This window comes from Phlebotomus papatasi, chromosome 3 (genome assembly GCF_024763615.1).
Source record: "Phlebotomus papatasi isolate M1 chromosome 3, Ppap_2.1, whole genome shotgun sequence".
NCBI lineage: Eukaryota > Metazoa > Arthropoda > Insecta > Diptera > Psychodidae > Phlebotomus > Phlebotomus papatasi.
Window position 1 is genome coordinate 60,498,755 of NC_077224.1, and position 14,378 is coordinate 60,513,132.

General features: G+C 32.9%; 2 protein-coding genes across 8 annotated transcripts in view; one reads left to right on the plus strand and one right to left on the minus strand.

The window, feature by feature from the left end:
• LOC129807059 (fibroblast growth factor receptor substrate 2) lies at window positions 1-8,360 on the plus strand. 4 transcript variants are annotated; one of them, XM_055856058.1, is made up of 2 exons: window positions 1-1,706; window positions 5,602-8,360. In XM_055856058.1, exon 1 carries the CDS (start codon window positions 195-197, stop codon window positions 1,701-1,703), a length of 1,509 nt encoding a protein of 502 aa, XP_055712033.1. In that variant the 5' UTR covers window positions 1-194; the 3' UTR covers window positions 1,704-1,706; window positions 5,602-8,360. The 4 variants fall into 4 exon arrangements, with proteins under 4 accessions (XP_055712033.1, XP_055712034.1, XP_055712032.1 ...); XM_055856059.1 differs by having other exon boundaries at window positions 5,605-8,360; XM_055856057.1 differs by having other exon boundaries at window positions 5,818-8,360.
• The window catches only part of LOC129807046 (eukaryotic translation initiation factor 4E-binding protein Mextli), a 26,985-nt gene continuing 18,723 nt past the window's right edge, over window positions 6,117-14,378 (minus strand). For 2 of the 4 annotated variants that reach the window (XM_055856029.1, XM_055856028.1), the window contains 2 exons: window positions 12,312-12,592; window positions 6,117-6,984 (listed from right to left, as the gene is read on the minus strand). In XM_055856029.1, coding sequence (XP_055712004.1) covers window positions 6,871-6,984; window positions 12,312-12,592 — 395 coding nt within the window. In that variant the 3' untranslated portion in view covers window positions 6,117-6,870. Of the gene's footprint in view, window positions 6,985-11,468; window positions 12,593-14,378 lie in introns of those variants that run through there. The other 2 variants (XM_055856027.1, XM_055856026.1) reach the window with 1 other exon arrangement.

Below are 14,378 nucleotides of genomic sequence, written 5' to 3' on the forward strand. Positions count from 1 at the left end.
TAGGTAAAAATTCCAGGGTGGTTTGTAGTCCCCCCTGAAAAATCCCTTTTTGCGTGCGATTCTAGTCAATCCCGTGCTAAAAGTGCGCTGAATTCTCGGTATTGTGCAGGTGTTGCTAGGACCATCAACAGGGTATCCTCCTGGGTTAGTGCAGAGGGACAGAATAGGGTAAAATAAGTGAATGTGTATATAGTATGGGCTGCATAAATAGCAAAAGAGACATCAATGACACTCAGCCCAATGTTTTTCGTGTGATTAATATCAATGAAGATGGTTTGGAGCTCTGGTCAGGAGACATTGAAGTCAATTGGACTAATTTGATACTGTACCGGAAGGGTAAGCAGCCCACACTGTGGCCTTTGCGATGCCTCAGGAGATATGGCTACGATGGGGATGTCTTCTGCTTTGAGGCTGGCAGGAGATGTTTGACTGGAGAGGGAATTTATTCCTTTCGTTGCCGCAGAGCTGAGAATCTGTTCAATCTGCTGCAGACACATATAGAGGGGAATACGTACAATGCTGGAGAGGATGGGGTGGGTGCGCAAGAGGGACAGATGGGGAGCAATAGACATTCAACATTGTCCACGGGAAGTGCTCCAAGGCCAAATAGTGGAGTACTGACCAGTAGTTACATCATCGGACGCACGGAAGTCACTTCGCCCAGTCAAGTTGTATCTCCCAATGGAACCATTCACTCAATCTCTGTCCAGAGCCGGAGTTCAGATACCCTGACAGAAGGGAATTATCTAGAACCAACGCCAATCCGGCAGCAAGCCCCTGTGTTTCCATCTGGAATGCGCCTGGGTTCAGTGGGCAGTGGTCCAATTAGTCCAGATCTAACTTCTCCCGGATCCCCCAACAGTATTACCAACATCCTCGAAGTCACCACCCTCAATCCCCTGCCCAGCACTCAAGCCCATCACGGCGGTGGCGTCAGCAATGTCTATCAGGAATTCCCGCTGAGGGAACACAACAACAACAAAAAGCTCTCCCTGGATGTCCCGCCACAGGAAAATGCTCCAGCTGAACCACTCAGCGATGACTGCCTTGAAACATCTCCCAGTCGAATTCCTGACTTGCTCTCGCAGAAGAGTATCTGCTCTCCAACAGCTTCCGTGGATCTCGACACATCCCACATGTACATGAACATTGCTCCTGGCGAGATGAAAATCACAAAATCCCTCAGCAATCCCACCCAAATCGAAAGTGGCAGTGACAATTCCATGACTCCCACTTCCACATCCCTCTTTCGATTCTCCCGGATGAATTCCTACGGGGCAGATCCCGAGCGGTGCTATGAGAATCTCAATCCCAGCGAGATGAAGCCCCTCCTCAATCGCTTTGTCAAATCCACTCCAGCTGATGCTGGGATTGTCTCCGAGCCAGGAACTCCAACATCCGACAATCGTGTCGTCAACTACATCGTCCTGGATCTCGATCAGTCGCCCAGTACAGCTGCAGTGGCATGCACAACGCCCGGAACGACAAATCCGGACACAACAGGAGCCATTGCAAGTCTCCTGCCGCCCGAGAGCCCCAAGAAGGCGGCTCTGGGCTATGCCACAATTGACTTCAACAAGACAGCTGCTCTGTCCAATTCAACAACTCCGTCTTCCGAGCTCGACAGTGAGGGAGCCACCAGGAAAACAAGGCACAGCTCCAGCATAGTCGTGACCAGGCAGAGCAACTCCATTAGTGATTGAAAGGTTTATTCAAAAATTAATGAATTGCAGATGATTTTTTGGCGGGGAATCTCGGGTATGATTTTCTAAAAACCACCAGCAATTTTAACTTAAGAGTCCTGAAGTGAATCTTAACTTAAGATTCTTGAACTCATTAATAGTTTGAATTAATTCTGGCCGTAACCGTCAGATGGTGTTATCACCCTATTTACATCGGGCGGTACTAATTCTAACTTCAGCCTGAAGCGCCACCTAGGCTAAAATGACAGTATTTGTCATTTTAACTCAAAGCCGAAACACAAAAGTTTATTTTACTGCGTACGTAAATATTAAAATTCAGTTAAAAGCCATTTTTGTTAAACAGAAAATTATATTCGAAAAATGGGGCTAAGAATCTTTTAAATTATTTTAATTTAAAAGGAAAGTCAAACTTGCAAGACTGCGATAATTAATAAAAAAAAATAGGAAAAAAATGCCTAAATGAGTATCGAAGGTTTCCTACAAACGTATATGCTCAAAATAAAGTTCAAAAATTTCACTTGTTATAAAATTAAATATTTTTAGGATAGATTTTAGGCTTACGGCGTTATCACACTTGCACATTAAAACTTTAATGTGATTCACATTAATTCTCGCTTGTGAGCGTCAAAATATGTTATTTGTGTCTTTGAGTCACTTAATATTTGGGGTTTTTCTATTTATTGATAAAGAAGTGGACTTGGCCCGCAAAAACAAGTTTAAATTTACCTAAAGCATAAATATTTTTCATATTAAAAAATTAAAGAGGAAATCGCATTAATTTTTCGCATTAATGCTATAAATCAATTTATATCAAATTTTGCGGGCCAAGTCTACCCTTTTATCAACAAATAGATCAAATTTTGAATATAAAATGATTCAAACACACAAATTACACCTTTGGACTCTCACCAGCGACAATTAATGTGAATCATATTAAAATTTTAATGTGCAAGTGTGATAACACCGTTAGACTTAGACTACCAGAAGTTATCAAAATTTTTCCTCAAGCCTCTTAATTTCTTAAGCTTTTTCCTTTTAAAATTCTTAGTGATTCTGGGGGCAAATTTGGAAAAGATAAGGACATTAAATAAATTTATGTAGTCCTTAAAATTTATTGAGTACAACAAATTTAAGGAAATTGGTCTAATTTTAAGTTAAGACTGAAATTTTTCAAATTAAATTCTTAAATTCGTCTTTTAAAAAATTAATTAGAATGTTTCGATGTCAAATTTCTTTTATCCCTTTTATTATTTAACCCATTCAGAACCAGAAATACTTGAAATAGATTGTTCATATTTTGGAATTAGTTTCATACAGATTAATAGGTGATTTTTTTGGAAAGAAAAAAAATATCTATCATGGGGGCGCTGGGAACCCTTGTCAAACACGCATCTTAACGGTCACTGAATTTAAATTCTGTACATTAATTAATTACAAACTTTTTTTATTTAGATAGAGTAGCTATCTAAGAACACGAATTAGCAATCAGAATTCAAATCAGGAAAGAGGATGGAGGTAAATTTTGAAAAATTCGACGGGATGTCGTATTTTCCGTTCGCCATTTTGAGCAAAGCATGACTTTCCGCGAAGCGATAAAAGAACAACAAAATGTATTTCCATCGCTGTCGGACTATTTTTTCGAAGTAATTGAAAGACCAAAGTAACGAAAAATCCATTCCCGACAGAAATTCGGACATCAATTGCGCAAAGTAAATGATCAAAAATCGTTTATTAAATTACCCATTTCAAATTTTCTGCCTCAAAAGAATTTGCATACACTGCTGAGGGGTATTTCAAAAATGATTTCACAAATTATAGCTCCTAATGGTAGGCAAAGTTGCATAAGTGTATTTGCATAACCTCATAATATGTATAAATCCGATAAGCATAATCTTGGGACTCCCTGTATTTTTTCACAAAACTTCGTTCTGACGTATTTGTTGTAGATATCATACCGAATGATCAAATCATTCATAACAAATGACCGAATTTGAGAGAATCTACTGTATTCTCCGGACGCGCTTCGATCAGGGATCGAACCTAGGGCCTCTGCGTCACAAAGCCAAAATTTTGTCCATTCGCCTATCGAGAGTCTTTGGTAGGTTCTTTTTCACAACTGGAACCCGAGCAAAACTTGACTTTTCATCACATAACCTCTAGAACAAACATTTTACTTCAACCGTATCGCTCGAGTTTGAAGAGCTCATTTTTAGGAACTCTGTATTGGAATTTGTAAAAAAAAAAGATTCGAAACGCAGCGAACACCAAATTCTAACTGATTTCAATTCAGTTGGAAACATATGTATTTTCAGCTGGATTCTAATAACCTTAAAAGCATTTTTTGTTCGAGAACTGCAGCATATTTTTGCTGATAGATTCAGCAAAAATGTCTAGTTGGGTGTGGTAACAAAAGCTTACGTTTAAGTCTGCATCTACTGTCAGTTTTAAAAATGAAGAGTTTATATAATCGACGATCTTTCAGGTTATGTCCCTTCCAGCAAAATGAGTATAATGAATTTTTCAACATAACCTCTTATTTATTCATAAAATTTCGCTATTTATAATACTTTTTTGAACCTGTATGGTCCCAGTATTTTCATGTTGTACTACTAACGTCAACAAACTTTTACAGTAGACTCTCCGCTAATTCAGTTCTATTAAGATCAGACTACTTTTTAATTCGGGCGGCAGTTAAATTTGAAAAAAAGTTTGTTGACATTTTTGTTTAATTATAATTATCGAAAGAAGCAAATATGCTCAAATTTGCTATGGTTTTTCTTAGTTATGATGTAATTTCACATTGTTGAGTTTTCATGAAATTTACAATAAATATGAATATAGATTTAATAAATAGTATGTACAGTCGAATTCCTTAAATTTGAACGACCGACAGTTGCATTCAAAATGTAAAATATGAGGTTATGTAAAAGAAATTTTGCATGGAGTCTGAATTAGAACTATTTTTCTCTGGTGTTTCCTCAATATTGTCGTATTATATTAATTTCCTTAACAAATACCACCTATTTAACAACAAATTCAATTGATAAAATTCTCATCAAGTTATTTTCCTTCATTTAGGAAAAGTGTATTTTACATAAATTCCGTTATGTTTTTGAAATTTTTCTTCAAATTTGAGGAGTGAGAAATGTCATCTATATCCCCCAAATGTTCAAATTTGAGGAACTCTACTGTAGATCCATAAAAAAAATCAATGAATTTCAAACTTTGTCACTCGAATTTCTCTCTAAATCAGGTGACATGTCGGTTCCAAATGCTCGAATTTGATAGAGTCTACAGTAGACTCTCTCTCAATTGGGCATTTGGGGCAAAATGTCATCCGGTTTATCGATAGATTTGGGCGTCAAAGCCTTTGTAAATTACACAAAAAGCGCTCAATTATAAAGAATCACGATAAAATAGGAAGAACTACAGCAAATTTGAGCGAATTAGCTTCATCATTAAACGTGAAAATGGCCTACATTTTTCGCCCGATTGAAAAAGAGCCGATTAAGAGAGAGTCTACTGTACTGTATTTAAGATTCTTAACCTCAAATATTAAGAAGTTTTATCTTTTAAGAGTCTAAAGGACGTTCTATATTAAAAGATTGTCAAAATTTTAGGAGTATTTTTTTGGATTCTAGAACACAACCCTTTAAGGACGAGAAGGTCAAAAATTGAGGGTCAGAAAAAATCATTTTTTCTAACTTTTTAGAGCAAAATACAACTTTGGAAAGCCGTAGGAAAAATTTCATTTTTGGGTCACCAGACCAGTGACCCAATCGTCCTTAAAGGGTTAAATGAAGCTTGAGAATATTGATAACAGAAAAGGCTTTTGACTCTTAAGTTAAGAGATTGTTAGTAATTAGAAAATCCCATCCCTGCTGGTATTTGATAAAAGCAGAGGGAATCCCTGCCAAACGCGCAAAAAAGGCCAAACTATAGAATTACACATCGAACTGCCCAGAGACCCTAGATCAAGGAGTTATATCCTAAAAAGAAAGAAACTATGTCTCCTTTTTCTTCTCTGGGAATTTAGAAAAAAAAAGAAAACATCATTAAGAAAGTTTTACACTAAAAATGAAATTTTTGTGATTTTTTATATATATCTATAAAGAGAGAAGAAAACGATTAGAGAAAAAAAATTAAGGATCCTAATTTAATAATATATAAAACAAAATAAAAAAAGAAAATATTTAATCATGATGGTGTCACGATATGATAGAAAAAAATGATATTTTTTCAAACTAGAAGAGAAGAACTATTTAGAAATGGTATGAATAAAAAAAAAGAAACAGTGAACGTTTATTGAAATCAGTTATAAATAATAAAATGAGGAAAAATAAATGGAGAACAAGGAATAAGAAACAATACAGTAAAAATATGAAACGAACGCCAAAGTTTTAATACCCAAAGTAAAATATTTAGGATTTTTATTTGATACAAATATATCGTTATTTGTTACAAGCATATTTTTGTATTATAAACAATTTTTGTCACAATTATATTAGAAAAAAAAGAAATTATTGAAAAATTTTGGAAATCGAGATTTTTTGCTGAGCATTAAATTAAAAAAGAAATTGATTAACAATTTTCTTCCTACTTTTCAGCAATGATAAATTCAAATTCTTTCGTTTTCTTTCACGTGCAGCTAATAAATAAAAAAAATAATAATGTTAAGAGAGAGAGAAATGAAATACTTTTTTTTTCAAGGAGTTTTAATCATCTTCCGTTTTTTTTATTAATTACTGAGTTAAGTAAAAAAAAAATAAAAATTACTGTAATAAGATGTAAGAAATAAAAATTATACATTGTTTGATGATTAAAATGACTTTTTTATTTATTTTTTTTTCCTTTTTTTGAGAGATAAAAACTTTTCTTTATTTTGTTCTAAAGGAAAGAAAAACCCTTTAGAAAAGATTAGACTAGAGTGATTTTTTTTCAGGTTAAATTCTACAGTTTTCTTTTTTTTAATTTAATTTGCTTTATAAATTTCTATGTTTCGTAATTCGATTAATTGGTGATTTCTTTTACTTCACTGTGAAATTCTCTCACACAAAAATGCAGAGACATCTTCCCAAGGAATATTTTCGGTTTATTTATTTATTTTTTTCATGGGAAATCTTCTCGCTTTCACACTTTTGCCCCCAGGACAGAAAGGAATCACATCTCATTCGTGCTCATCTGAATCATCAATCACGTATACAATATCCGTGAAAGCGCCAGATTTGTAGAGTTGCAAATGTTTTTCCCCATCAAAGCGATTTTTCTCATCATCCAAGTTCTGCAAGAAAAATATCGCATGAAATCACTTTCCAATTTTGCATTTTTCTCAATTTAAAAAAAAAATGGATTAATTTCGAAATTATTTACCTGAGAAAATGAATGTGGGAAAAATTTGTCACGCAGAAGGAAGAGGTAATTAGTGTGAGAAAGGCACTTCAATATAAGTTCTTAAGCAAAGAAAATCCATTCATTTTATTTTATAGGTTATTCAACGTTTTTCCGAATTCCATCATTGAAATTTTCCACACTTTTTCTTTCCATTTTTATAAAGAACATCAATCACAGGCCAACAAATACTTGCTTTTCATTCATTATTAAGCTTCACAGTTTTATTTGGGGTTTATCAACAAAGAGAAGAAAAAAACAGTTAATAATATTGAGGAAAAAATTAAAAGAAATGCAAGAGTTATAACAAATTAAAAGTAAGGTTAGAACAAAGGGTTAATATCCGGCAATTTCGAGATAAAAATAATCCTTCGAAAATCTTAAAACAATTTTAAAAATCTTTCAAAATATGAAAATATTGCAAAATGTAAGGTTGGAATGAACTTAACCTACAAAAAAATGCTGCAAAAAGTAAGGTTAGAATGAATCTAACCTATAAAAAATGAATTTGAAGGTGGCCTGATAGGAAAAATCCATTTAAACGAGGATACTTTTGAATTCTCCCCATCAAAGATAACATTATCATTTTCAACCGCTTCTGAAGTGGCGGAGGTTTGACGGGTGTGGTCTGCTGATTGAGACTCCTAAGCCTGCGATCTCGATAGGGATAAAAGTGGTTAAAAATGAATGAATGTGAGGTTATTCCGAAGATAACCTTCAAATTTTGCATTGAACTTTAGCAATTACAGTGCTCGCTCTATAATCCGGATCGGCGTAATCCGGACGAGTTATCGACCGACGGTTACATTTAAAATAATTTTGAGGTTATATATGCTTGTGTGTTCCAGTTCAGCAATCAAAATGAATTATCTTCTGATATTTTTGTTAAATAAATTAAGACTAATAGCACAGAATTCTCTAATTACGTCTTTCTAATCTTCTTTAAAACTTTTATTCTAATTCTACTAAAAAAATTTGTAATATATTTTCGAGATGTTGAACAAATTCAAAAAATTCACCCGGATAACGAAGCGGACATCTCTCATATTGTCTCCTAATCATCCGAATAACAAAGCGGAGCACTGTATTTTTACAAATTTATCCAATTAGCGATTTTAAATCATTTCCAGAAATTTTAAACTTGCTTTTTATGAGATCGTAGAAAAGTTATTGAATTCCAACCTTAAAAATCTAACCTTTACATTCGTTGCGTAAGAAGAAAATTACATCTTGGGCACGTCTCTAATTCTAATCTAAAAAAAAAGTAATTATAGAAATTCACATTACAGTAGACTCTCGCTCAATCGGCTCTTTTTAGCAAAATTTTGTTGACAATTTTCACGTTTAATTATGAAGCAAATTTGCTCAAATTCGCTGTAGTTCTTCCTATTTTATCGTGATTCTTTATAATTGAGCGCTTTTCGTGGAATTTACAAAGGCTTTGACGCCCAAATCTATCGATAAACCGGATGACATTTTGCCCCAAATGCCCAATTGAGAGAGAGTCTACTGTATGTTCCAAGCCTAACCTTAAAATGTACAACTTAGGATGTCAATGACGAAGAAAAAATCATTTAAAAATTATTTTAGGATTTTTTTTCCAAATCAATCGCCGGGTTTTCCAAGGTAATGTTTATGAAGCTTTTTAAATGTGTAAAATTACATGAGTACGAAGAATTTTAGAGTTTTGCAATTGAAATACCTATCAATATTTTGAAGGTAAAGACAAACATAACCTATTGATTCATCATAATTTAAATAAGAGTTTTTTAAGAAAATGAAATTATGATGCTCGAAATATTAAAAAAAATCAGGGCTTTTGGAGTAAAAGACTCAAAAATTTCCTGTTCAATTATAATCCCCTTCAACCCTGTTATAACCTCACAATCCTAACCTCTATTTATTGAACTCTTTAATAAAAATCAATCTTTATAATTGATTTTAAATTGTTCCCTTCGTTTCTCAAAGTGAAAAATTTACGATAAAAATACAAGCCAACCTCTGAAGCCAATAAAAGATTAGGAAAAGTTTACAAAATGTAAGGTTATGTTAGAGTTTAACCTCAGAAAAGCCAATGGGGGTTTCGGCTTGCAAATACTCAAAAATTTCTCTTATGATTGATTTTTTTTTAAAAAAGATCCTTGTCCAGTTGGATAAGCAACATGCTACTTGACATATGCCCAACGCACAATAATTTTTGTTTTGTAAACATGTTTTTGACATTCCAATGACAGTGAGAGAGATCTAAATCTAGTCATCTCACTCACTCTCATAGAAAATTTTGAAAATATATTTACAAACAAAAATTATTGTGCGCCGGGCAATATCCATTTGGCCATATTTTGAAAACATTTCCTAAAATTTTAACCTAAAATACCAAGAGACTGAAATACAGTAGAGTTCCTCAAATTTGAACATTTGGGGGTATAGATAGAGATGGCCAGAATATTTCACGGTCTAATTTCACTATGTAAAATCATGAATTTCAATGAAGTTGCATTTTCTGTAATGGTATAGATGACATTTCTCACTCCTCAAATATGAACAATATTTTCAAAAACGTAACGGAATTCATGTAAAATTCACTTTTCCTAAATTAAGGAAAATAGAAAATAACTTTAGAGAATTTATTAATGTAATTTGTTGTTAAATAGGCCGAATTTGTTAAGGAAATTAATATAATACCACAATATTGAGAAAACACCAGAGAAAAATAGTTCTAATTCAGACTCCATGCAAAATTTCTTTTACATAACCTCATTTTTTACATTTTGAATGCAACCGTCGTTTAAATTTGAAGAGTCCAAATTTGAGGAACTCGACTGTAGGTTTATTGCCTACAAAATAGACTTCAATCTGAAAAATACAAAGTTTGAAGTAACAAGTTTGAAGATTTCTTGCAATTAGTTCAATGCAAAGTTTCAAGGTTATGTTCAGCATAACCTTACTTCACTAAGTAATTTTCTAGCTATATAAGAGAAGTAACCCCAATTCTACTAGTTTTTTTTTTATTCAACGTCCTAGATAACTTATAATTCGTAGCTGATTCAGTGAAAAAGGTAAAAAAAAAGATGGATCTATTACTCATCAAATAAAATTACTTTTGTCTTTTAAGGTTAGGAGTAAAAAAAATTGCTTTTCAATTTTTCATCTTGCTTAAACAGTTTCTTTTAAATTTTAAGAATGAAAGGATTATTTTGTTATCTCGGAATTGCTTTTTCGGGAAATTGTTAATCCTGCTTCCCATTACAATGGAGAAGTTAATAAGAATGTGAGATTATGTTGGATCCAACCTAAAATCTGTATCAGTAAACTTCTGAAAGATGGTTCGGGCTTAAGGATAATAATAATAATGTAATAATAATGGTGACACAAAGTTCCAAAGAGGAACTTTGGCCTTCCCACAAGGGGAGTTCAGAAAATTCATTATTATTATTTCTTATATGGGATGAGGTTGTCAGTCCCATTCCCGTGGAATCAAGTGCAGTGAAGCTCACTCGATGCAATTCGAACAACTTTAACGCCAAAAAAATTCCTGGTGACCTAAAGGGGATTTGAACCCGGGACAGCAACCGCGAGCGCTCTACCACTTGACTAATTTAGTGCCCAGGGTTAAATCTAACCTTAAAGCAAAAAAACATTTTGCAATTCAATTTTTCATCTTGCTTAAACACTTTCTTTTCCATTTTAAGAACAAAAGGATTATTTTGTTATCTCGGAATTGTTTTTGTCTGAAAATCGTCAGTGCTACTTCCCATTACAATGGAGCAGTTAATAAGAATGTGAGGTTATATTAAATCTAACCTAAAATCTGTATTAGTAAATTTCTGAAAGATGGTTCGGGTTTAAAGATACCTAACCTAAAAATACGTTTTAAGGAAGAATGTCTGACAAATCGTTCCTTAAACGTTCGAAAGGCTACAATCCCAAAGAAAATTCAACTTCAGCATTATCAAAATTCAACATAGAAAATTTTTCTTTTTAGGTTAAGTAATCCATAACAAAACCTATACCCATATTTGCTTTCATATTTACATTTTTTCGTAAATAAGACAGCCTGTTCGATATTTTTTGACGATCTTTGCCAAGATTTTGTTTTGACATTCCCAGCGTCAGTAAAAGTCGATTTGTAGGTTAAGTTCAACATAACCCCACATTTCGATATAACCTATAAAGTTATTCAAAACAGAACTTAACTGGATTTGTAATTAACCGAATTTATCTATCAACCATCATTAAAAAAATATTTTTAAAAATTATATTGTATTTCAATTTTTTATTTAAATAAATCATAAAATATAAGATAAATTCAGAAAAAAGTTGAAAAAAAAAATTAAAGGAAATGCTAAATTGCCTTTAGATATTTTCCCCTGAACGTTAAACAAAGATTTTAGATTTATTAATAAATATTTACATGTTGAAAATTCACTTAAAAGTAGTCAAAAAAAAATAAAGATTCTGAATCTTACATCAACAAAAAATTTCATGATTTTATTCATTATGAAATTATTAGTTTTTATTTAATATTTAATATATTAATCGTTTATTACTTCTCTTTATATCTTGTCTATAAAATATTTGGCATATTTTCAAAAATCATTTCAAAATTCTCTTGACGGGTTTTACTTCTATTTTTTTTTCTTTTAAATTTTACTTCAAACCACAAAAAATTGCATTAGAAATAATAGAAATACTTATTTAGAAGACTTCTCAATACTTTAAGTATAGAAAATGATTATTTTTTCATTTTCACTGGTTATATCGCATTTTTCTTCCTTTTTTTAATATTCTTTTATGCATATTTTAACGCACACACAGGTACAAAATACTTCAATGTAATAGGTAAAAAGGTAATAGGAAAAAAGAAATATTAATAAATTGTTTCGTATTGAATTATTCATACGAAATATCTTTCCGTAGTTCGTAAGGATTTTCACTCTCTTTTTTTTCGATCTGAAATCAATGTTTTTTTTTTAATTTGTTTTAGTCACAATTGGCAGCAGAGGATGTGAGATGAGCAACAAGACGATTGTTAACAGATGTTGATGTGACTCTAGTATTGGATGATATGTCAAAGCGGTCACAATTGAGGGATGCCTGGCGTGCCAGGAGAGCCTTTCTGGCACCCTCAGCCAAATGTGCATCACCATCATCATCATTCGCCAAATTGTTGTTAGCATGATTATTGCTGATGTTTAAACTGTGAAAACGATGCAATACCTTATTGCGCACCAAAAACGGATGCTTCTCGCAAATTTTCGGCCAATCCTTGGGCAGTGCCCAGGACAGGGGTGACTTTGCGAAGGCAATTAGATCTTCATATTCATGGACAATTCGCACTTGATTCTCCGCCGAGGACTCCTTCGGCACAGCCTCGGGTGTGCTCTCTTGGCGCGAAAAGTGGCTCCTGCGGGATCGTGTGAGACCATTAGATGGCGTCGACGTCACGATGCTGTTGTTACTTGAAGCATGAGAGGACGAACTCTCCGTTGATGTATTCACTTTTGGAAAGGTCACCAATTAGCAAAAAAATGTTTTTTTTACCAATAAAAATTATTAATAAAAATTTAACGAGCCCACTTTTACTCTAATACGATCTTCAGATCTAAAGCTTAACCGGCTTAACCATATGGCTTAAGGGGCTTAAGTCCTTTAATTCCCACTGGAGACTTACGAAATTCTCGTAAATCGTATAAATCCACTAAATAGTTCGTAAAAGTTTGTACGTTTTAAACATACATCATTTTGTAATACAGTAGAGTCTCGCTATAGTCCATATTTGGTTCCAGATTTGACACTTGGGTCGCACTATAGTCCATGTAATTTTTTAAAATTATCAACGACTTTTAGTATTGAAATTGCTCGACGGCTTCCACTTTCTTTGCGATTGTGGTACTTGTCCTCGCTCTCTTCATTATGGAACACAATTATCACAACTACTTAATAAAGTTTGCCAAAAATATTAAAATAATTATGCATGTCGCATACTGAAAAACATAACCTAACTTAAAATCAGTATTTTGAAATCAACGGTCGATAAATTGTGGACTATAGAACGATGGCTTATAGCGAGACTCTACTGTATCTTCATTTGACGAACATTTTTTGTTGTTTTTACAAACATCTGTTCGAACATTTTCATTTGTCTGTCAAAAATCATGGATCTAGCCTAAAATTTGTATTAGTAAATTTCTGAAATATAGTTCAGGTTTAAAGATACCTAACCTAAAAAGACGTTTCGGAGGAAAATATGTGACAAATCGTTCCTTAAACGTTCAAAATACTAAAATTCGAAAGAAAATTCAACTTCCGCATTATCAAAATTCATCCCAGAGAATTGTTCTTTTTAGGTTATGTAATCCATAACAAAACCTAAACCTTTATTTGCTTTCATATTTACATTTTTTCGGAAATAACACAGCCTGGTCGATATTTTTTGACGATCTTAGCCAAGATTTCGTTTAGATATTCTCACCCTCAATAAAAGTCGATTTGTAGGTTAAGTTCAACACACGAATAAATGACAAAATTTTACACACATTTATCTGTAGGTTTACAAACATTTACGAACAAATGTTTGTACAAGTACCAAAAATGCTCGTCAATTGATCATGGTGTGAACAATGTTTGTTAAAAAATACAATCTTTTACAAACTTTTTTGTGGGGTATACGATTAACGAAATATTTTTTTCAGTGCTATCAAAATCAAAATTGGATATTCAAGGTAAATGAGCCATTAAATATTGAGAAAGCAGTAAAATGGGCAAAAACTTTAGTTTGACACCCGTGAAAACGAATTTAATTCAGAGCAAACCCACTGACTTGGAAAAATGTTCAATGCAAATAAATCCCTTGGACTTTTATTTATTTTTATTTTTTATTTATTTAAAAATCAAACTGCCTTTGAAACTGTGCGTCTCTTAGAGGCATAAAAACAGAGGATTATGGTCCACCGCCGTCTTAGCGTTCTATTAATTATTATTCTACTATTTTTTCTATTAATTCCTCTATTCTTCTATTTTCCTATTAATTTTTTCTTACAAAGTAACTTCATGTAATTCCTTTTCTGAACTCATAAGAAATTCAATTTAGTTAAATCGTCTGAGAAGGCAAAAATTGGGAATTTTGATTTCATGAAATTTTCCTAATCAAAAAGCGGTGCCTGAGTCATAAAGCTGTAAATAAAACCATCTAAAAAAATGGTAAAATGGCAAAATGTAATTAAATTACTTTTTACGTTCAGAAAATTTTTATTTTACTGACACTTCAAAGCTAAATCTAAATTC